Genomic DNA, 25,031 nt, shown 5'->3' with positions numbered 1-25,031 from the left:
AAAGTATTACATACTTGGGAGAGGGGGTAAGTTAGGAAAAGTAAGTGAAATCAGTGTTTTTGAGTATCAAAACTGTCACAGGTTGGTAAAGTCAGAAAATTCCTGTAAAACTGCAAATGTTCTAGGAGGTAACTTCCTTCACTCAGCTCCATATTTTACTTCTTCTCAATAAATAATCAGATCTGTAATTACTATTTGAAAATGGCCAAGTCAAAGACAGAACTAATGTACAGAATTAGGTTCTTTGACCAAGAGTAAAAAAGCTTTCTTTTTCCAAAGGGAATGGTATGCTTCTTTAACTTTTGAACAGCTTTCAGAAACACCTATGGATCATCTGTGTAGGGACTTCCCTGGTGGCCCAGTGGTTCAGACTCTGCATTTCCACCACAGAAGATGCAGTTTTGATTCCTAGTCCAGGAACTAAGATTCCAAATGCTGCTCAACATAGCCCAAAAATAAGTCTAAAAATAAAAGAAGATCATCCGTATAGACAAAGATCCACAGGTCTGCAAAAAATACTCATTATTTAAGAATTCAGGAATAGTTTGGAAGAATTTTGCAAGTGCTTTTGAAAATATGTTTACATGTGGGAGTCAGGTGACTTTCATTTTTCTGCAAGAACTGAAGTTGCTAGAACTACCACTAAATTAAGCTTTTTGACAAAATAGTTAAATAGTTAAAAAGTCTATTGACTAGTAGGTTTATGACACAATAGTTAATTCTAGGGAAGAACTAAGTTATTAAGAACTGCAAACTTGAAAAAATACACTACTTTTAGGTACCACAACTCCTTACACATAGTAGGCACACATCTACTTGAATTAAAGAAATGTAAACATGTGTTCATTCCTTCAATATCTTTAAGCAACAAGCAACTAGCCCTTTCAACTTCTTCAATTCTAGCAACATTCTGCTAAGCCAGAATTTCTAATCTAGTGCTCCTTCTACTAGACAGAGACACAGATAGCCAAGGGGATTTCTTTTGACCTTGGTCACTCTAGGACTTCAGACACCAAACAGCTCTTAACTGTATACGCTGGTCCCCAGAAGCAAGTGAGCAGGAAAGGAGGTGACAATCCTCTGAAGAAGCAGTGCACACTGTCTAAAGTTAAGGATGAAGAAAACTAGCAGGACTGACTCTGTCCTGTTTACACTGTAACCCGGGCAAGAGGCCTAACATCTCAGCCTCAGTTTTCTCTTCTGTTTAAAAAAAAAAAAAAAAACTACCTCAAAGAGTTGAAAGATGACTAAATGAGAAAATATGACTAAATGTAGTGATCACACAGTGGTAACTCAAAAAGTGAAAATTATGGTATAAAGGGAATAGCCTTTTTAGGTCTGAATCCTAAAGGTATGCCCTTAGAAGGTTTGTGGCCTGTGGCATTTCATGGCCTTCACTTCAGTTTCCTCATTGTAAAGTGAGAATAAAACTCGCTAAACATCATAAAGGTTGTATGCGTATGTGTATGTGTCACTCAGTCATAACCGACTCTTTGTGACCACATAGACTGTAGCCCACCAGGCTCCTTTGACCATGGAATTCTCCAGGCATGAATACTGGAGTGGGTAGCCACTCCTTTCTCCTGGGGATCAGCCCACCCCAGGGATCGAACCTGGGTCTCCTGCATTGTAGGTGGATTCTTTACCGTCTGAGCCACCAAGGAAGCCCCATAGTACATACATCTAGTATGTAGATTACTCCAAGAAAATGGTTCCCTCCCCCTCCTTTTCCTTTTCAAGGTACAAGTGTTTAAGGTCTCTGTTTGTATCTCCATTTAAGAGAAGGGTTACTTGCCTCCTCCTAACCCAGTCATGCCTAGGACTAGCTTGGCACTATTGATTTGGAAAGGTTGCTGGTGCCTCAGTGCCTACCTTTGCCAAAAGTGATGCACTTGATTTTATCAGCAAGAATATGGAATAGACCTCCAAAACTTCTCTCCTTCATAAAAGCAGTGAAAAAGTTGGCCCCCAAAAAATGTTAGAATCAACTTTTTCAGAACTCTGAAAACTAGCCAAAGGCTTGCAGCAATCCAACTTTTTTTTTTTAAAGAAAAATTATGAAACTCAGTAAGAATAGTGAGCTTTGAGGCATTTTAACCTGCTCTAATCCCAGGCCCCACTTTTCAGATATAAGTTACATGAAAACAATCCACTTTCCCAGTGCTGCCTGGCAACCACCAGAGACTGCAGAATGGAGCTGAATCTCTTCCAAAGCCTTGTTCCCAAAGAACTATCATCATCTGACCTATCTGATAATAATTTATTGGAAGACCCCACTAGCAAGGATGTCTGTATTTGATCTGACTGGGAGCTCAAGTGCAAAATTCGTTCCCCAGGAGGAATCTGTCAAAAGCAATTATAGTCAAGTGTTTAAGTTCCCAGCTGGCTGAGGTGATAGATAACAGAGACTAAACAAAAATCTTAAAAGGAAAATATTAGCAATGAGATATTCACAGGTGCTTACAAAACCTCACATATTCTGGGGATCTAGAAAGTCACAAGAATAAAAAAAGTAGACTTCAAGATGGTATTTGTTACTAGAGACAAAGAATGATATTACATAATGACAAAAGGGTTTAAAAAAAAATCTTGATATCCATGAGGAAGATATAACATGATATCCATGAGGAAGATATGACAATTATAAACATATATGCTCCTAACAATAGAAACCCAAAATATATGAAGTAAAGATTGATAAAACTTAAGGGAAAAATAAATGACTCAATAATGGTTGAGAAACTTCAACACTTCATTTGTGACAATGGATAGAATTAGATGATCAGCAAGGATGTAGAAGATTTTAATACTATAAATCAACTTGACCTAACAGACATCTATAGAACATACCATTCAAGAGAATACACATCCTTCTGAGACGCACATCCAGGACAGATCATATGTTTAGCCAGAAAACAAGTCTCAATAAACTTTCAAACTGAAATTTTCAAAACTGAAATTATAAAAAGTATGTTCTCTAACAACAATGGGATAAAATTACAAGTCAATAATACATTTGTAAAATTCAAAAATATGTGGAATTTAAGAGGGAAGTCCTCCCCCTTTAATGTTTCTAAAGGAATGTTTACTAAAAAGGGGCATCAATGCTTCCTGTTTGTAAATGTGTATTCATGGTGAATAAGGAGAAGAGGAAGACTTGGGTACTCTGTTGGCATGTTAAGCACAGAGAGGGATGCTTGACAGCATGCTAACTGAAGCCAGAGCAAGTATGTCTCCATCGGGTTATCAGGAACTCTTCAGTAGAAAGCTGAGGCCTTAACTGACTAGTGATTGATCACATTGGATTTGGCTACAAGATGGAAGTGCTGGCTGGGTTAAGCATCCAAAGAAATGAATGAAGCAGACTAAAGTGTTAACCTAGGTTTCTGGATTTGAAACTGAGCTTCTCGTCACTCAGGTACAATTTTGTGATGATATTTTTGCCTAGCTGGGTTTTTTTTTTTTGGTATTGCTCTTAAGAGTCTTTTCTCAGCATATTATTCTGCTCTTGCCTGTCCTCTTTGGGGCACTTCAGTTCTGCATGCTACCCCCGGGATCTCTACTGTTGCTGTGTGAATGACAAGATGTAAGTGACCATCATAGTAAATGCTCTTTGTAAAAAAAAATTTTTTTTAATGTTTTTAAAAATGTATACATTTTATGGGCTTCCCAGGTGGCCTAGTAGTAAGAACCCACCTGCCAGTACAGGTAGATTTAAGAGACCAGGGTTCAATCCCTGGATCGAGAAGATCCCCTGGAGGAGGGCATGGAAACTCACTCCAGTATTCTTGCCTAGAGAATTTGATGGACAGAGGTGCCTGGCAGGCTGCAGTGCAAAGGGTAGCACAGAGTCAGACATGACTGAAGCAACCTAGCACACACACAAATACATTTTATAGTCCGGCTTATCAATTTGATATTTTGCTGTCAAGTATGTTTTTCAACCTATATTTATCCATCCTATTAATAAATGCTAGTGATTAAAAAAATGTGGAAATTACACACTCTTAAATAACCAATAAACAAAGAAGAAATCACAAGGAAAATTAGGAAGTACTTTGAAATGAATGTAAAAAAAAAAAAGAACATACCTGCCATGAACTGAATTGTGTCCCCCTAAGATTCATATGTTGAAGACCTAATCCTTAACGGGATGGTATCTGGGGATGCGACCTTAGGAGGTAATTAGATTTAGAGGTGGGGCCTTCATGATGGGATTAATGTCCTTATTAGAGAGATACCAGAGAGTGTGTGCTTTTGCTGTACCTGCCATATGAAGACACAGCAAGAAGGTGGCAGTCTGTAAGCTAAGAAAGATCTCACCAGAAACTGACCATGCTGGACTTCGAACCCCAGAATTATGAGAAAATTAATTTCTGTTGCTTAAGCTACCTGGTCTATGGTGTCATATTTTGTTACGGCAGATCATGCTCAGCCAATACTAAAACTTAGAGGATATAGCAAAAACAGGGCTGTGAATGCCTACACTAAAAAAGACCTCAAAACAATAACCTAAGCTTCTACTTTAGCAAACTAGGAGAAAAAAAAAAAAGAATAAAGTAAACACAAAGCAAGTAGAAGGAAGGAAATAATAAAGAGTTTGGATGAAGTAGAGACTAGAAAACTAGAGAAAAATCAATGAAACTGAAAGCTGGTTCTTTGACATCATCAGTTGACAAACCTTTAGCTAGACTGATAAAGACAAAAAGACTCAAAATACCTAAAATCAGGAAAGAAAGCAGAATGTTACTACTGACCTTACAGAAATAAAAAGGATTCTAAGAATACTATGAACAATAGCATATCAACAAATGAGAATAACTTAGATGAAACTGACAAATTCCCAGAAAGACAAAGCACTGAAACTGACTCCAGAAAAAAGACAAAATCTGAATAGGCCTTTATAAGATGTAAAGAGACTGAATTATTAATAACAATAAAAAAAATTCACATAAATAAAAGCCCAAGGGCCTCCCTGCTGGCTCAGTGGTAAAGAATCTGCCTGCCAATGCAGGGGACACAGGTTCGATCCCTGGTCCGGGAGAATCCCACATGCTGTGGAGCAACTAGGCCCATGCACAACTACTAAGCCTGTGCTCTAGAGCCTGCGGGCTGCAACTGCTGAAGCCTGCACACCTAGAGCCCTTGTTCCACAAGAGAAGCCACCACGATGAGAAGCCCACATACCCCAACCAGGAGTAGCCCCTGCTCACCGCAACTAAAGAAAAAGCCCACACAGCAATGAGGACCCAGCACAGTCATAAATAAATAAAATTTTTTTTTTTTAAGGAAAAAAGAAAAGCCCAAGACCAGATGGCTTAACTAGTATATTACATTCCGAGAGCTGCTATAATTAATTACTACAAACTAGATGGCTTAAAACAATAAAAATGTATTCTCCTACAGTTCTGGAGGACAGAATTATCAACTGGGTCATGTTTCCTTATGAAGAATCTAGGAAAGATTCTGTCCTTCTTCCTAGGTTCTGGTGGTTCTTGGCATTTCTTGGCTTACAGCAGCACCTCTCCAACCTCTGGCTCCCTCACTTCACAGGCCGGTTTTTTCTCTTGGTGTCTTTCTGGTCTCTTCCCTTATTGTAAGGACACAAGTCATTGGATTCAGGGCATACCTTAATCTAGTATGATCTCACTAACTATTTCAGTTAGGATAACACTGAGTTTCTGGGTTACTCTATTTCAAATAATACTCTGAGTTTCTGGGTGGACCTTACCTTGACATCAAAACCAGACAAAGACATCACAAGAAAACTACCAATATCCATTATGAACACAGATAGAAAATCATCAAGAAAATACTGTCATATCAAATTCAGCAGAATATAAGAAATTATAAACCATGCCCAAGTGCAACTTTTTCAGGAATGCAAAACTGGTTCAACATACTGTAATCAATATAACACTCCATATTAACAACATTGGAAGACTCACAATTCCCAGTCTAAAAACTTAAAATACAAAGCTACAGTAATCAACACAGCATGTCCAAAGGATATGCATATTGACCAGTGGAACGGAATCAGAGTCCAGAAGTACATCCATACATCTATGTCAACTGCCTTGTTTTTTTTAATTGTGGTCCCAGACAATTCAATGGGAAAAGCCTTTTTAATAATGACAAAGGAAGAAAGACTACACAATGCTGAAAAGACAGTCTCTTATGTAAAAAAAAAAAAAAAAGAAATTAGATCATTTTTTAATTCCATACACAAAAATAAGACTCAAATGGATTAAACCTAAATATGAGACCAGACACTATAAAACTCCTAAAGGAAAATATAGGCAGAACACTTTCTGACATAAATCGCAGCGATATCTTTTTCAACCCATCTCCCAGGATAAGGGAAATAAAAATATACAAATGGGACCTAGTTAAACTCAAAAGCTTTGACAAAGCAAAGGAAACAATAAAATGAAAAGACAATCCACAGATTGGGAGAAAATACTTGCAAGCGATGTGACTGACAAGGGATTAGTCTCTAAAATTTATAAACAGTTCATGATGCTTCATAGCATCAAAACAACCCAGTCAAAAAATGGGCAGAAGACCTAAATAGACATTTCTCCAAAGAAAACACAAAGATGACCAAGAAGCACATGAAAAGATGTTCAACATCATTAATTATCAGAGAAATGCAAATCAAAATTACAATGAGGTATCCCCTCACACCAGTCAAAATGGCTATCATAAAAAATCTACAAACAAATGCTGGAGAGGGTTTGGAGAGAAGAGAATCCTCCTACACTTGGTGGAAATGTAAACTGGTACAGCTCCTATGGAGAACAGTATGGAGTTTCTTTAAAAAACTAAAAATAGAGCTACCATATGACCCTGCAATCCCACTCCTGGGCATATATCTGGAGAAAAACATGAGCTGAAAGGATACGTGAATCCCAATGTTTACTGCAGCACTGTTTACAATAACCAAGACAGGGAAGTGACCTAAATGTCCATCAAAAGAAGAATGGATAAAGAAGATGTGGTACACATATACAATGGAATATTACTCAGCCACTGAAAAGAACGAAATAATGACATTTGCAGCAACATGGATGGACCCTGAAACTCTCATACTGAATGAAGTCAATCAGACAAAGAAGGAGAAATATCATATGATATCCTTTATATGTGGAATCTAAAAATAAATTAAACAAATGAACTTACCAACAGACTTATGGACTTAGAGAACAAACTTATGGTTGGAAGGAAAGAAGAGGCGAAGGGACAGTTAAGGAATTTGGGATGGACATGTACACACTGCTGTATTTAAAATGGATAACCAACAAGGACGTATTGTATGGCACATGGAATTCTGCTCAATGTTATGTGGTGGCTTATATGTATAGCATGAGTCTCTTGGCTGTTCATCTGAAACTATCACAAGATTGTTAATCAACTATCCTCCAACATAAAATAAAAAATTTAAAAAAAGAAAAAAGAATAGTCTTTTTAACAAATGGTGCTGAAGTAGCTATCCACCAGGAAAAGAATGAATTTGGACACCTTCCTCAAACTGAATACAAACCATAATTCAAAGTGAATCAAAAACCTAAATGTAAAAACTAAAACTATAAAACTCTTAGAAAAGGTGGAAATTTTTGTGACCATGGATTAGGCCACAGTTTCCTTGATATAACACTTAAAGCACAATAAAATAAGAAATTTCATTAAAATTAAAAGTTTGTGCTGCAAAGAACACTATTAAAGCGATGACAATGCACAGAATAGGAAAAATATTGCAAATTATATGTCTAAAAAAGATCTAATATCCAAAACATATAAAGAAATCTTACAGCTCAACAAAAAGACAACTCAAAAAATGAACAAAGCAAGACTTCCCTGGCAGTCTAGTGATGAAGACTCCGTGATTCCACTGCAGAGGGCAAGAGTTCGATCCCTGATCCAGGAACTAAGATCCCAGCGTGGTCCAGGCAAAAAAAAAAAAAAAAAATCCTTGGACAAAGAATTTTTTTTTTTTATTTGACTATGCTTGGTCATAGTTATGGCATGGGGGATTTAGTTCCCTGACCAGGAATTGAACCTTGACCCCCTGCATTGGGAGTATAGAGTCTAAGCCACTGGACCACCAGGGAAGTCCCTGGACAAAGGATTTAAACAGATATTTCTCTAAAGAATAAATGGACACTTGCATGTGAAAAGATGCTCGAGGAAATGCAGTCAAAACAATGAGATATCACTTGCCATACATTAAGACGGCTGTTATTAAAAGAAAGAAAAGAGGAAACTAACAAGCATTGGCAAAGATAAGGAGAAATGAACTCTTGTACATTGTTGGTGAGAATATAAAATGGTGCAACTACTGTGAAAATCAGCAGTTTCTCAAAACGTTAAACACAGAATTATCATATGATGCAGCAATTCCGTTCCTAAATATACATGCCAAAAAATAGGAAGCAGGGACTAAAACACTTACACATAAATGTTCTTAGCAGCATTATTCATGACAGCCAAAAGGTGAAAACAAACCAATGCCCATCGACTGGATAAATAAAATGTAGTGTATCCATACAACACAATCTTATTCAGCCTTAATACAATGGGAAAAGGTCTCTTCAGCTGGTGTTGGGAAAGCGGGACAGCCATGTGTAAATCAGTGAAGAGTACACCCTCTCATCATACACAAAAATTAACTCAAAATGGCTTAAAGTCTTAAACATAAGATATGACACCTTAAAACTGCAAAAGATCATAGGCAAAACATGCTGACATAAATCATACATAAGAAAACATAAAATGTTTTCTTAGGTCGGTCTTCTGAGGCAACAAAAATAAATAAAAACAAAAACAAACAAATGAGACCTAGTCAAACTTACAAGCTTTTGCATAGCAAAGGAAACCATAAACAAAATGAAAAAAACAATCTACAGAATGGGAGAAAACATCTGCAAACTATGCAACTGACAAGGGCTTAATTTCCAAAGAAGAAATACAGATGGCCAACAGACACATGAAAAGAGGCTCAAAATTGCTAATTATTAGAGAAATGCAAACCAAAACTAAAACTATAATGAAGTATCACTGCACACTGGTCAGAATGGCCATCGTGCTGGAAAAGGTGTGTGGAGAAAAGAGAATCCTCCTATGCTGTTTGTGGGAATATAAGATGTTGCGCCCACTGTGGAAAACAGTAAGGAGGTTTCTCTGAAAACTAGGAATTACCATATGATCCAGCAATCCCTCTCCTGGGCATATATCCCAGACATACCTCAAAAAAGATACATGCACCCCTATATTCTTAGCAGCACTTATTTACAATAGCCAATATATGAAAAAAACCTAGATGTTCATCAACAGGTGAATGGATAAAGATGTGGCACATATATACAATGGAACACTATTCAGATATAAAAAATGAAATACCATTTATAGCAACAAGGATGCAACTAGAGATCATCATACTAAGCGAAGTCAGAAAGAGAAAGACAAATATGATGTATCACTTACACGTGGAATCCAAAATATGACACAAATGAACCTATCGAGGGCTTCCGGGATGACTCGGGAGGTAAAGAAACTGCCTGCAATGAGGGAAACCCAGGTTTAACCCATGAGTAAGGAAGATTCCTTGAAGAAGGGCATGGCCACTCACTCCAGTGTTCTTGCCTGGAGAATTCTATAGACAGAGGAGCCTGGCTGGGCTACAACCCATGAGACTACAAAGAGTAGGACATGACTGAACAACTAACACACACACACACACACTTGAAACAGAAACAGACTCACAAACACAGAGAACAGACTTGTGGCTCCCAAGCAGGAGGAAGCTGGAAGAAGCTGGAGGAGGGATGGTGGGCTGGGAGGTCAGGGTTAGCAGATGTAAGCTTTAGTATACAGAAGGGATAAACAGCAACATCCTACTGTATATATAGCACAGAGAACTATATTCAATATTCTACAATAAACTATAATGGAAAAGAGTATTTTAAAAAAGGAATGTATGTGTATAAATATATATGTAACTGAATCACTTTGCTATACAGCAGAAATTAACACAACACTGTAAATCAACTACAGTTTTTTTAATTTAAAAAAAAACAGTATTCAGCATTTAAAAAGAACGAAATTTTGATATATGCTAAAATATGAATGAACCTGGAAACCAGTATGCTAAACAGAAGCCATACACAAAAACATACTTTATAATTCCACTTATATGAAATATAGGCAAAGTCATAGAAACAGAAAGTAGAATAGTGGTTACCAAAGGCTAAGGGGTAGAGGAACAGGAAGTTATTAACAGGTACAGAATTTCTGTTTGCGATGATGAAAAGTTCCAGAAATTGATAGTGATGATGGTTGCACAACACTGAATGCACTTAATGCCAATGAATTACACATTTTATGACTAAAATGATAGATTGTATGTTATGTATATTTTATCACAATAAAAAAATACCAAAAAAACTGTAGTTGCTGATAGAAAAAGACAAGTAATACACATGGAATCCTTATACATTGCCAAAGAGAATATAAAATGGTACACTCACTCTAGAAAACCACCTGGCAACTCTACAGAAAGAACACAGGGAAAAGCAGATATCCACACTTAAAGGATGCACTTGGACTCTTACCTTACACCACCTTTTCATATGCTGGTTGGCCATTTGAAAGTCATCTTTGGATAAATGTCCAAATACTTTGCTCATTTTGTTATACCATATACAAAAATTAACTAAAAACTGATTAGAGACCTAAAGCTAAGACCAAAACTATAAAACTCCTAGAAAAAAATAGGGGAAAAGTTTCATAACATTAGATTTGGCAATGATTTCTTGGATATGACACCAAAAGCACAAACAAAAAAGCAAAAATTGACAGATGTGACATCAAACCTAAAAGCTTTTGTGCAAAGAACACGAGAGGCAACCTACAGAATGAGAGAAAACATTTGCAAATCACACAGCTGATAAAGGGTTAATAATATCTAGACCATATAAAGAACTCCTACATCTCAACAAAAGCCAACCTGATTAAAGTGAGTGAAGACTCTGAACATTTATTCAAAGAAGACAGTCAAATGGCCAACCAGAATATGAAAAGACATGCGACACCATTAGAGAAACAGAAACCAAAATCACAATAATGTGTCACCTCACAACCATTGGGATGGCACTCATTTTAAAAAACACCATAAACAGAAATTTTCAAGTGCTGGCAAGGATGCAGTAGGATTTTTAAATGGTGCAAACAGTATGGAAAATAGTATGGAACTACCATGTAATTTAGCAATCCCATTTCTGGTTATATATCCAAAAGAACCGAAAGCAGGGACACAAAAAGATTTGCACACCCACGTTCTTGGCAGCACTGTTCACAAGAGCCAAGAGGTGGAAGCAAAAGGCCATCAAAGAACAAAAGGATAAACAAAATGTGGTGCATACACAAAATGGAATAAATTATTCAGCCTTAAAAAAAGGAAGTCCTGTCACATGTTATAATATGGATGACCTTTGAGTACATGTTAAGTGAAATAAGCCAGTCAAAAAAGACAAGTACTGTATGACTCCACTTACATGAGGTATCTGAAGTAGTCAAATTATAGAAACAGAAAGTGGCATGATAGTTTACCAAGGGCTGGGGAAGGGGTATAAAGGGAAATCATTGTATAATGGGTACAGAGTGTCAGTTTCACAAAACAAAGAGAGTTCTGGAGATGCTTCATAACAATGTGAATATACTTAACTTCACTGAACTTTACACTCAAAAATGGTTTAAATGGTGTATTTTATGTGTTTTTTTTTTACCACAATTTTTAAGAAGTTAAACAGAGTACCATATGACCCAACAATTCCACTTCTAGGTATACTCAAAGAGAAATGAAATGAAAACATATGTCCACACAAAACACATATATGAAAGTTTGGCAGCAGCATTATTATAACATGAAGCCAAAAAGTGGCAATAAATGTCCAAAAACAGATGAATGAACAAAATGTGATATATCCATATAATGGAATATTATTTAGCCATAAAAAGAAGCACGTACTGCCACATGCCACAGTAAATGAACTCTGAAAACATTACACGTAAGTGAAAGAAGTGAAATATTATACATCAGTGAAAGAAGCAGCCACAAAATGCCTCTATTATGTGATTCCATTTTTATGAAGTGTCCAGAACAGGCAAATCCAGAGAGAAAGAAAGTGGCTGTCTAAGGACAAATGGAGGAGAGGAACAGGGAGAGACTGCCACCGGCTATAGGGTTTCTTTACAGTCTAATGAAAATATTCTGGGCTTAGGTGATGGTGATAGTAGCACAAACCTGTGAATATAATAAAAACCACTGCATTGTATTCAAGTTAGCACCTGAACAACACGAGTTTAAGCTTCACAGGGCCACCTATATGAAGATTTTTCCAACAATAAATTCTATGTTACTACATGAGCTATGGTTGGTTGAATCCACGGATGCAGTGTTTTTGTCAGTCACTCAGCTGTGTCTGGCTCTTTGCAACCCCATGGACTGTAGCCCACCAGGCTCCTCTATCCATGGGACTCTCCAGGCAAGAATATTGCAGTGGGTAGCCATTCCCTTCTCCAAGGGGATTTTCCCTATCCAGGGATCAAACCCGGATCTCCTGCACCACAAGCAGATTCTTTATCATCTGAGCCACCGGGAAGTCCTCCACAGATGCAGAATATCCAACAAAGTGCCGTCTATAAAGTTATTCACAGACTTTTGACTGTGTGGATGGTCAGCACCCTAACCTCAAATTGGTGTCCAAGGAAAGGACGAACTGTGTTTTTACTTTTAACGATGAATTAAAAAAAGGATATACTGATTTGGAAAGCACTGTTGGGGGTTCAGTGATTTCAAGTCTATCTTCCTCCTTAGCCAAGGAAGGGGGTACAACCCCTTTTTCTATTTTCCTGAAAAAAGACTATCCCAGTGGAGTTCAGTAGCTAACTACAGCATCCCTTCCGTTTCTGAGATGGGCCAGTTCATCCCCCCATAGCTCTCCTATCTGACTGAAGCTAGTCATGGCCAGTCCAGACACTGACAAGCACATACATCCATGGAGCAGCCAAAGAACTGAGTTCAGCAGTCCCTACCTCAGGTTCCCTGAGAACCAGGACTACAGGCACAAGGATCATTCTGTCGGCCTTACACAGTGGCTATAATTTCTTCTCCTGGAAAATATCCACAAAACAAATTAAGCACTGGTCCCACAGCATCCTGGAATCAGGGGAAATCCAAAAAGACTATCCATCTTCCATCTTCCTATGAAAGCAAGACTAACGACAACCTAAATATCCATTAATAGAAAACTTGTTACAATAGTATTCATTTGCATGGACTACTAAAGCACCATTCCAAAGAATGATCTGGGATGCTGGTAATTTCCATTTCTTGATCGAGGTGCTAGTTATGTAGATGTGCTCAGTTTGTGAAAATCAGTTGCACATGAAGATGACATGTGCAAGTTCTTCCAGGTACACTTCAATAAAACATTTTTTTAAAGCATACAATAGATCTACTTATATCAGTAAGGAATGTCCTTTTAAAATACTAAGTGAAAAAAAATAAAGATGTAGAGGAGTATGTATTACATGCTACCATTTATAGTTTAAACCACAGTTAGATGTAAACATAAACGCCTATAAAACAGATGCTTTGGAAGAATACATAAGCAACTAAAAAGGCAACAGTTATGGATGGGGAATGGAACTGGAAGTCTATAGTGAGAGAGATTTATTTTTTATTTTATATATTCACTCATTATTTTAATGTTACCATGCACATTTATTCATTTCACAATGATAGATGCCTGCTGCCTTGGGACAATCTGCTGCAATCTGGCTTATGAATCAGCATCAGATACCTGGGATCAGGGAAGGCTGTGTGGTTTATCAGAAAAGTAATGAGTGGAGGTTTGCTACAGCAGAAAGTGAAAGGATGTAATAAAAGGCATATTTTCTGAACTAAAGAGTTTGTTTCCTATCTCCAGCCCTTCTAGCTGTGTGATCTCAGACAAGTTAATTAACCTCCCTGAGCCTCAGTTACCCCATTTGAACAATGAGGATACTTCTAACAGGGCTCTTAAGATTAATAATAAGGACTAACAATAACATGTGTATTTGCAAAGTACCTACTAACATGGTACTTGCAGCCTAGATGGCACCCGAGCATTACTTTTCTTATCCTTTCCCCTAGAACTAAAACTAAAAAATAAACTAATCCTGGTAGAAACAGAAGAGCAAAGAAGAAAAACACAGACTTTAGAGGTTGGGACACAAGGATCAAGGGCCTGGGGTGCAGCAGTGCTTAAACTTTGGCACTGACGGTCGATGCGAACTAGTATAGGAACTGTGACGCCAGCTTGTTGAGATTTTGCTCCCCATATTCCTTCTCCCTGTCCCCTCCTCGCTCAGATACAATAATTTAGCAGGTTCTTCCCTCTCAGCTTTACCTGAAACCCAATACAGTAGAGTCAGCATTCTGCTGAGCCAACAGGAAAACCTGACAAGTGTCTCACAGGCACCTCTAAAAGCTAGAAACGGAGGGGAAAACTCTCTGTGGGGGTGCCTGGGGACCTCCAGTACAGGCTTGCAAGTCTTGCACAGTAACACAATACAGGAGACTAGCTGAAAGATAAAAGTACCAGGGATGAGTCTAACTTTGAAGAATGCTACTTGATGCACCCCCCTCATCCTACAGACACCAACTGAACTTTAATAATTTTTTCAGAGCAATATGAAGTTTAGGGAGATGTATCTGTAAAACAATTAAGACCCAAAGAAAGTCCTAAACTAGGTAAGAATAAAAAGATTAAGGGATTAAGACCAGTTCTTTGGTAGATACTGACACAGTGACTCCCAGGGACGAACTGAGATAGAAGAGTCAAAAACTAGGGGCAGCCATCAGCTGCTCTCAGCTCTAAGGAAGGATGTTTTCACCCCACCTTTCACTTTCTGCTATAACAAACCTCCACTCATTACTTTTCTGATAAACCACACAGCCTTCCCTGATCCCAGGTATCTGGATGCTGATTCAAAGCACAGATTGCAGCAGATTGTCCCAAGGCAGCAGGCGTCTATCATTGTGAAATGAATAAATGTGCATGGTAACATTAAAATAATGTTAGAGAATACATGAATTTCACCTTAGTGATTAAGTAAATTATGATAAAGTAAATCCCTTATGATTTAAACTGTTCTTATCCAAACCTAGGAATCCAAAGAGGTGTGAATAAACCTGAGATACCCCTTGCTGCACCTAAAGCTAAGGGAACAAATGCATGTGGATAAAACATATTGCTGTCTGAATTTGCTATAACCAAAACCTTGCCACCCAGATTCAGGCAGCAAGGAATTCTTACATGAAACGTTTGGCATAAAACTGCAAAACCTTTAACCTGCTAGAGATTTCAAGCTGCCAGTGTCTAGGTATGAATACTACAGAGCAAAGAAGCACACTAGTCTCACAGAGCTTTGAAGACTCCCTAGGTCAGTGGCCTCCTAAGGACTTCAGTTCTTTCAAAACACAAAAAGAAAAAAGAAAACCACTCAGAGGACCTCCACAACTCAAGGAAAAGGTGGCACAGAATAAATCTATCACCCCATAAATCAATCCTCAATAAAAGCCAGCTGAGCCAACCTCACTTCAGATCAACCTAAAGCAAACAACCAAAGCGAACCTCACTTCAGATCAGCCTAAAGGAAGCAACCAAAGTGCTAAATAAGCAAGTCAGTGGAGTGAACTGGCACCTCTGAAAAGAGACAAGATATAACTAAAGCATAAGTTTATTAACCACTGAAATCTTACTATGCGGCTAACTGATTATAATGCACCACGAACAAGTGTAAGGCTAGATTCACTGCTATCAGCATAAGTATGTCCTGAAAGAGGAGTCTGAGATAACACTGAACAGATCAAAGAGCATTTCTTCAGCCTTTAAAAGTCACTTAATAAACCTGACAATAAATATTTAAGATCGTTAGCATGACCATTCCGGAGAAGGCAATGGCACCCCACTCCAGTACTCTTGCCTGGAAAATCCCATGGACGGAGGAGCCTGGTAGGCTGCAGTCCATGAGGTCATGAAGAGTCGGACACGACTGAGCGACTTCACTTTCACTTTTCACTTTCATGCATTGGAGAAGGAAATGGCAGCCCACTCCAGTGTTCTTGCCTGGAGAATCCCAGGGACGGCAGAGCCTGGTGGGCTGCCGTCTATGGGGTCGCACAGAGTTGGACACGACTGAAGCGACTTAGCAGTAGCAGTAGCAGCAGCAGCATGACCATTCACATTTATGCGATTTGAAGTACTTTACACTCAGGCTCTTAGTCAGACTGCAACGTCATCTAAGGGAAAGAATTCTGATTTTTAACTACTTCCAAATACCAACTTCTTTGAATAAACTATTTCCTGGCATGAAAAAGGTTTTAATTTCTGATCCCACATTTCCTCAAATGTTAAACAACAAAATCTTTATCATCTTCAAAGAACACTAGGTATCAACTAACTGTAAGGCACTCTGAAAATATCAAAAGAAATTAAAACTCTGCTACCCTAAAGGCTACTGATTTTCAAAAAACAAGCAAACAAACCAAAAAGCCCAGTTAATTCCAATGGAAACACAAGTGTTATTACAGAGTTTCTTTTGAAAGTTATCATTTATTAAGATTTTACTGGCTAATCAATTATATAGCTGGCAATATACTTGAAAAATCTCAACCTTTTGATTCAAGATCTCATCAACACTGAGTCACTCAATAGATTTTAACCGAATGTCTTTACTATGTGCCATATAAACTGTCACCTTGCTTATTTAACTTATATGCAGAGAACATCATGCGAAATGCTGGACTGGATGAAGCATAAGCTGGAAACAAGATTGCTGGGAGAAACATCAACAACCTCAGATATGCAGATGGTATCACCCTTATGGCAGAAAGTGAAGAAGAACTAAAGAGCCTCTTGATGAAAGTGAAAGAGGAGAGTGAAAAAGCTGGCTCAACATTCAACATTCAAAACATGAAGATCATGGCGTCCAGTCCCATCACTTCATGGCAAATAGATGGGAAACAATGACAGACTTTATTTTCTTGGGCTACAAAATGACTGCAGATGGTGACTGCAGCCATGAAATTAAAAGACACTTGCTCCTTGGAAGAAAAGCTATGAAAAACCAGGACAACATATTAAAAAGCAGAAACATTATTTCACCAACAAAGGTCCTTCTAGTCAAAGCTATGGTTTTTCTAGTAGTCATGTATGGATGTGAGAGTTAGACCATAAAGAAAGCTGAGAGCTAAAGAACTGATGTTTTGAACTGTGGTTTTGGAGAAGACTCTAATGTGGTGTTGGAGAAGACCCTAATCCTGAGAAAGACTGAAGGCAGGAGAAGGGGACGACAGAGGATGAGATGGCTGGATGACATCACTGACTTGATGGACATGAGTTTGAGCAAGTTCTGGGGTTGGTGATGGACAGGGAAGCCTGGTGTGCTGCAGTCCATGGGGTCACAAAGAGTCAGAAAGGACTGAGCAACTGAACTGAACTGTGTGCCAGATATATGCTAGGAGTTACAGCAAAAATGAAAAATCTCAACATCGTTCTCAAAGATGACACATGTACAATTATATAAAGCAGGTTGCATTCAGTTCAGTTCAGTTGCTCAGTCGTGTCCGACTCTTTGTGACCCCATGAACGGCAGCATGCCAGGCCTCCCTGTCCATCACCAACTCCTGGAGTCCACCCAAACCTATGTCCACTGAGTCAGTGATGCCATCCAACCATCTCATCCTCTGTCATCCCCTCCTTCTCCTGCCCTCAATCTTTCCCAGCATCAGGGTCTTTTCAAATGAGTCAGCTCTTCGCATCAGGTGGCCAAAGTACTGGAGTTTCAACTTCAACATCAGTCTTTCCAATGAACACCCAAGACTGATCTGCTTTAGGATGGACTGGTTGGATCTCCTTGCAGTCCAAGAGACTCTCAAGAGTCTTCTCCAACACCACAGTTCAAAAGCGTCAGTTCTTCCGTGCTCAGCTTTCTTTATAGTCCAACTCTCACATTGATACATGACTATTGGAAAATCCATAGCCTTGACTAGATGGACCTTTGTGGACAAAGTAATGTCTCTGCTTTTTAATATGCTGTCTAGGCTGGTCATAACTTTCCTTCCAAGGAGTAAGCGTCTTTTAATTTCATGGCTGCAATCACCATCTGAAGTCATTTTAGAGCCCAGAAAAATAAAGTCAGCCACTGTTTCACCATCTATTTCCCATGAAGTGATGGGACCGGATGCCATGATCTTAGTTTTCTGAATGTTGAGCTTTACGCCAACTTTTTCACTCGCCTCTTTCACTTTCATCAAGAGGCTCTTTAGTTCTTCTTCACTTTCTGCCATAAGGGTGGTGGCATCTGCATGCATTTTAAGTTATTAAAAAGTGCAACGAATTCAGAAAAAAAAAATTCCCCCCTGCAGGAAATAATGTCTAAACCATAAGCTTGAAGACTGGATCAATTCCATCAGGGAGACAGAAAAATGAAACCTTCCAGACATATGAAATAGTCTGAATGAAGAAACAAATGCATCTTTTCTCCACTTAAGTAGGTATCAAAAATTAAGAGTACCATTAAGTCTAACCATATTTGAGGGAAAGCAGTATTTTGCTATTTCTCTAGGAAGATTTTTTTCCTTTATCTGTACAACTGTTAACTTACAAATCCATTTCCTGAGTTTCTCAAATAACTAATTGCATAATTTTTAGAATATTGCACAAGTTTTACCTTGAAGAGCCAGAACTGTCTTCCATAAAGTGAAGTCACTCAGTCATGTCTGACTCTTTGCTACTCCGTGGACTGTAGCCTACCAGGCTCCTCTGTCCATGGGATTTTCCAGGCAAGAATACTGGAGTGGGTTGCCATTTCCTTCTCCAGCTGTCTTCCATAAAAGCTGACCAAAAACAAATGAAATTATCATGGTGATACAAATGTTATGCTCACATTTAAAGAGGATCTTATAAACGGCATGGTGTAGAAGAGAAAACTGGCTCTAGGATGAGACAGACCTGGATTTTGAAACTCAGTTCTTACTTAGTAGCAGTGTGACCTTCGAAAAGTTCCTTCTCTGAAAGCCAGTTTCCTTATCTGTAAAAGGGGAGATGACTACCCTGTAAGCAACCCTGTGAGGTAGGGAGACAATATGTATAAAGTCTGCTGTATAAATAAGGTACTTAATCAGCGTTCCCTTTGAGTACTTTAATAGGATAGTAATAATTACTCATAAGCTATTCACAAGCTAGGACTTTACAACAGAGATCATTTGATAAGTATCATCTAGATTAAAATTAGAAAATAACCCAGAGCCTCATATATACAGTACCTTTATGCCACAATATTTTCAAACCATTACATTAGCCTGAAGGTACAGAAATTCTGTCTTCTACACCACTGATGAGCATGGTACAAAAGCCATTGACTACGACATACTGTACCTTTTGGTTTGATTTCTCTTCCCTTGAATGGCTAAAACGTGTAAGCTAACACAAACCTGTCACAGTCCGCTGGCCATCACTTAGGTTATTCCACCACTTGTTAATCTAAAACAGAAGGAAAACGGCTTATCACCATATGGTAAATACTTTCAGTCTATGTAAATGAAAAGCAAGAAAGAAAATGCTTTGTGCATAAATGAGAGTCCTCATCAGTAAAATCTCTACTGAACAAGAGACATAATAAATATGTAGTAGAGTGGGAAGCACTGGTGTTTTACAGTCAGACAGCCTGCATTCTCTACACACAGCCACCGATCAGCTCTATGACCTTCAACAAACTACTTCTAAACTTCAGTTTCCTGATAGGTACAATGGAGATGGTAATAGGTACCTAGCAGTACTATTGTGAGGAGTATCAGGACATATGTAAAGCACCTAACACACCATCAAATAAGTGATTATTCACCAAGGCCCGATCTAGTTTTAAAATTCCAACCAAGAATATTTTCTACCAAAAAATACCTTAAGGTATAATATTAGATTGAGGTTTAGAACAAGACAGAATCCTAATCTATCAGGGACACACGTTTAACTTTTTATAATTGATATATGCCTAGAATGGGGCTTCCCCGATGGCTCAGTGGGTAAAGAACCCACCTGCCAATGCAGGAGACTCAGGTTCAATCCCTGGGTCAAGATCTCCTGGAAAAGGAAATGGCAACCAGCTCCAGTACTCTTGCCTGGGAAATCCCATGGAGAGAGGAGGCTTGCAGGCTATAGTCCATGGGGTCACAAAGACTCGGACAAGACTTAGTGACTGAGCATGCTGAGGTGATGCCTAGGATTTGCTTTACAGTAATCAGTGGTGGGAAAGGATGGGAAGGAAAGGGGACTAGACGAAACAAAGTCGCTGTGTGTCAGTAACTGTTGATGCAGGATGACAGGGGTTCATTATACTATTTTCTTTATCCTCTTTACTCTTTTACTTTACTTTTGAAATTTTCCATGATTAAAGTTTTATTCATGTATAATTTTTTTAATTTATTTTTGGTCACACTACGTGGCACGCAGGACCTTAGTTTCCTGACCAGGGACTGAAATCATGTTCCCTTGTAGAGGGAGCTTGAAGTTCTAACTACTGGACCGCCAGGGACTTCCCTCCATGATTAAAGCTTTTTAATTAAAAAATATATACATGTTCTCACCATGAAACTTGAGCCAGACTTTGTATACTAATACTGAAAGAAATCCAAGGTCAGAAAAAAAAAAGTTACAACTCAGTATGTATTTGATCCATATTCAACAATGATTTCATTTTTGTAATTCAGTTGACCCTTGAGCAGCAGAGGCTTGAACTGCACTGGTCCACTTAAACGCAGATTTTTTTCAGTAAATATGTACTACACCATATACACTGTACCATCTGCAGCTGGCAGAACCCACCAACGTGGGACCACTGTTCTGGAGGGCCAACTATAAAGTTACATGCACGTTTGCCACTACGTGGAGGATCAGCGCCTCAAGCCCTGCATTGTTCAAGGGTCAACTGTAAAATTAAATGTATGTGAGCTCTCACACCTTACTTGCTGCAGTAGTGTGGCATGGGTTCCCAGGACTTTCATTCCCCATGTTTTCTTTATGTGTTACTTCAACTTTAACAAGATTTTACATTTTATACCCTATCATTTACCTATCTCAAACAAACTCATCTTTGGATGAAGATTATGTATATCATTTGTGTCATTTTCACCATTTCAAGGAACAATTTGGATACCAAAACTTTATACTTCAGAAGCCTATAGCTTTTAAAGGGATCCAGGAATGTGGAATAGGTCAGCACTACTATCTTCTCAAACATATTGTACTAAATAAAAACCTTTGCTCATTATTGCAGGTTTTACCCGCAAAATTACATCAATTGTTCTTCTGACAAAAGCCTCTCTAGAACAGGTAGGGCTCATGCTTCTTGTGTTGATGGGGAAACAAGGAGGAATGAATCCTCCCAACTTAGAGGAACCTCAACTATCATTAAGAAAAAGAACACCCACGGCTGCCCTCTCAGCCTCTCACTGGCCAGGAAAAAAGTGGAAGGGGAAAACCGAAGAGGACACCAACTCATCTCCAAACTGGAAGGGCAATGTGCTGCCACGAAAAAATAAAAGGAAGTGCCTGAAAATTAAAGATTCACAAATTGGCCTACAGGCTCTGCTCAGTAAGCACTGTCAAATGAAACAAAATATATGCTTTCTCTAAAAGGTGAGGAAGGTCATTAACATGCATATGAAGTAAGGAAAAGTTCTAAAAGCTCTGCATTTGTACCCTTTTCTTGCATCCTCAATCCAAGCACAATTAGAAACATCAACAGTAGGTATTTATTAGAGACATATAAACATAATGTCACTAAGAAGCTTTCTAAAATCCACACAGTATCTCTACCCCTCAAACATAAAACGCCCTCTGATTCCAACATGTACTCCAAAATCATCCATCCAGATGATGCAAGTAAAAACAGTGGCCATTAGAAGAGCTGGAAGAAAATGCACAACAGTAATTTTTCACAACTATTTGTGGTGATTCTTGGTATATGTGGGTAGAGGGACGAACTTCTTGAAACACTTGACCACCACAGTGCCAGCCATATAAAACATTAATACTCAGTGGCTCAGTCAGTAAGGAATCCACCAGCAATGCAGGAGATGAGGGTTCAATCCCCTGGTTGGGAAGATCCTCTGGAGTAGGAAATGGCAACCCACTCCAGTATTCTTGTCTGGGAAATCCCTTGGACCGAGGAGCTTCATGGGCTACAGTCCATGGGGTCGCAAGAGTTGGACACAATTTGGTGACTAAAACTACTACAGTGAATAAAGAAGAATATTAAGTGCACTGACTTCATATCTACTGACCTAACGTTGCTATTAAAAACACTTCATAATAACCAGACTTCAAAAACTTATCAACTAGAATAAACAAAAGCCACGTTTATCTTTACCTCCTTTCTGAAGTCTCCTTCCTTCTGCGGTCTTATGCTATCCAACCAATCAGCTTTTATACCATCAAAATAACTTTGGACCTTGGATTTCAGTGATTCATATTGCCAAATAGCAGCTGATCCAAATGCACAGCCTGTAAACTACATAAAACATATTACAAAAAATTTTTTTAAGAAATAGACCTATACATAGTTTCAAGGATATTATTTCATTTTCATCACTTTTTATGAACATAAGGAACATCGGGTACACTGAAACTTATTAGGTGAACATTTCACTGTTTCCCATTTTATTAACTTCACAGTACCCTGGGACCTGCTTACAATTAGAACTTTTTCAATAAAATTAAAAATATCAACTCAGTATCACCTGCAATGTTATACCAAGTAAGAGGCCCATGAGTTTCTTCTCCAGGGCTTACATGAGTGAACCATGCGCTAACAGCAATTACCCCATTCATGTTTTCTTATAATCACGACTCCAGATCCTTTTGATGCCCCTCCATGTGTCATTAAGGGAGCCCAAACACGACGAACAGTACTTTAACGCCACACCTGAGGCAATGTAGGTAACTCATATTAATGTGAGCTCTTACCCCAACAGTAAAAAACAAAGGCTTTACAAGAGTCCTTATAGGATAGGGAGAAGGGTAAAAGGCTGTTTCTTCTACAGGAGGAATCAAAGCACTTCTCTTGTACGCTTCACTACTTGTGTCCGATCTTCGTGGTTCAACCTTCCTGGGTGCTTTTCTGAATCCACATTTTTGCTGAATAAAAAAGTTAAACCTACAGAAGAAAATGGCAGATTAGAAACTGAACTGCATCTTGCCAACAGCAACCTCTATGAGCCTCCCCTCTTAGCCTGCAGCCACCAACTCAGTTTACTCTCGCTCTGCAGCCCCAAAGCCACCGAGACTCCTGCTCCCGGGAGGATTCAGTCAAAACAGTGAACATGCTCTTCTGAAAAAGGAGAGACACACTGCAGCAGCTTTACAGGGCATGTCTGGACTATTACTGTGTATCAATAAATAAAACAATTTGTACTCCTCCTCCACACAGTTTACAATCCAATAAAAAGCTTTTTTCTTTTGTCAAATGGTAATTTCTCCCAGGTAGACCAGGCAGAGGCCTCTTCCTGACTGTTCTCATTATACTCTAAACATACTACCTTTCTACACTCATAAAACTGCTTGAAAGCAATCAGACAGGTCTTCTCATCTTTGTAACCCACACCCTGAAACACTCTGGTTGAGTAAAAAGAAAAATTTCATTTCTGTGGCCTGGATGACATCTAAACAAGTAATTCAAATATATGTCTCGAGTCCCAGCCTCAATTTTCTTATCCTGTATTTCCAACTATATATTGAATATTTCTACTTGGCTGGAGAAGGAAATGGCAACCCTCTCCAGTATTCTTGCTGAGAGAATCCCAGGGGCAGAGGAGCCTGGTAGGCTACAGTCCATGGGGTCACAAAGAGGTGGACATGACTAAGCATGCAGGCATGCTCCCCATCACTTCAAAAACCAATATATTCAAAAGGGAATTCAGCCCCCTCTACAAACAGCTCCATTTTCCGACTTCCTTACTCCTTCGGTGGTCCCACAGTTCTCTGAACCACTAAGATTAAAAATCTAGAAGTTATTATTCTCTCTCCTTAATTTTTACCATCTCCTTAATTCTTATCATCTAATTAAAAATCAACTCTGGCAAATAACATTCTTTCCATTCTTAATTTAGTCCTTTATCTCATGCCTAGTTTATGTCAACAGCTTATTTAAGTTCAAACATTTGTTTTAACATGTTGCATTTTCTTCTTTCCTCATATTATTCTTCCACAAACATTCAACACCTCCTCAAATGCTCTCTCAGAGGACCAACATTCTCTCCTTAATTCCAACACAATCCATTAGCTCATCCCTTCTGACCTGGAATACTTGACCATTTCCTAACAGATTTCATTGCTTTTAATACCTCCCTACTCCAATTCATCCTTCACATTTTATTAAACGCAAATACCTTTCTTATTCCCCTGCCTGGAACCACACAGTAAATGTCTCATCATCTATCAAACTTCGCAACGCGCTCCTTTGTCGCAGGATGTGCTTCTCTAACTTCTTCTGTGCCCTTCAAACTTCAGCTCACGTCCTCCTCCAAGCAGCAGTCCTAACCTCCCCCAGGCTGAGTGTATTCTTTGCACTCCTAGAGTCCTAAAATACCTTGTATATACTCTTAACCTTCTCTCATTCACTGGCTGTACTGTAATTGGATTGTCACTTCTGTGTTCATTATATCTCTACCACCAAGGCCAATCCCTAATAAAGAAAGGGTCAACAATTACTTCAGAAAAAAGGGATCAAGAACAATTATTGGTTTTATTTTGAATAACTGAAAGGAAAGTGGTACCATTCACTAAGACAAGGAAAATCAGAAGCACCAAAACAGGAAAGTAGAAGGAGAGATGAATAATTCCATCTTAGGCACTGTTTAAAATGCTTGCAGTCATTGCAGCACAATTCTATCAGCTAAAAAATTGGAACTTAAACTGCTATCAACTGGG

General features: G+C 38.6%; 1 protein-coding gene across 3 annotated transcripts in view; it reads right to left on the bottom strand.

Moving 5' to 3' along the window:
• Positions 1 to 25,031, bottom strand: part of PARL (presenilin associated rhomboid like) — a 55,034-nt gene that overhangs the window by 20,097 nt on the left and 9,906 nt on the right. For all 3 annotated transcript variants that reach the window (XM_061414474.1, XM_061414482.1, XM_061414464.1), the window contains exons 2-4: positions 23,070 to 23,259; positions 22,474 to 22,614; positions 19,541 to 19,589 (exon numbers count right to left, since the gene is read on the bottom strand). In XM_061414474.1, the coding sequence (XP_061270458.1) occupies positions 19,541 to 19,589; positions 22,474 to 22,614; positions 23,070 to 23,259 (380 nt within the window). The remainder of the gene's footprint in view (positions 1 to 19,540; positions 19,590 to 22,473; positions 22,615 to 23,069; positions 23,260 to 25,031) is intronic.

Source organism: Bos javanicus, chromosome 1, assembly GCF_032452875.1.
Source record: "Bos javanicus breed banteng chromosome 1, ARS-OSU_banteng_1.0, whole genome shotgun sequence".
Lineage (NCBI taxonomy): Eukaryota > Metazoa > Chordata > Mammalia > Artiodactyla > Bovidae > Bos > Bos javanicus.
The sequence above is the reverse complement of the archived record's forward strand: the minus strand, read 5'-3'. Positions and strand labels throughout refer to the sequence as shown.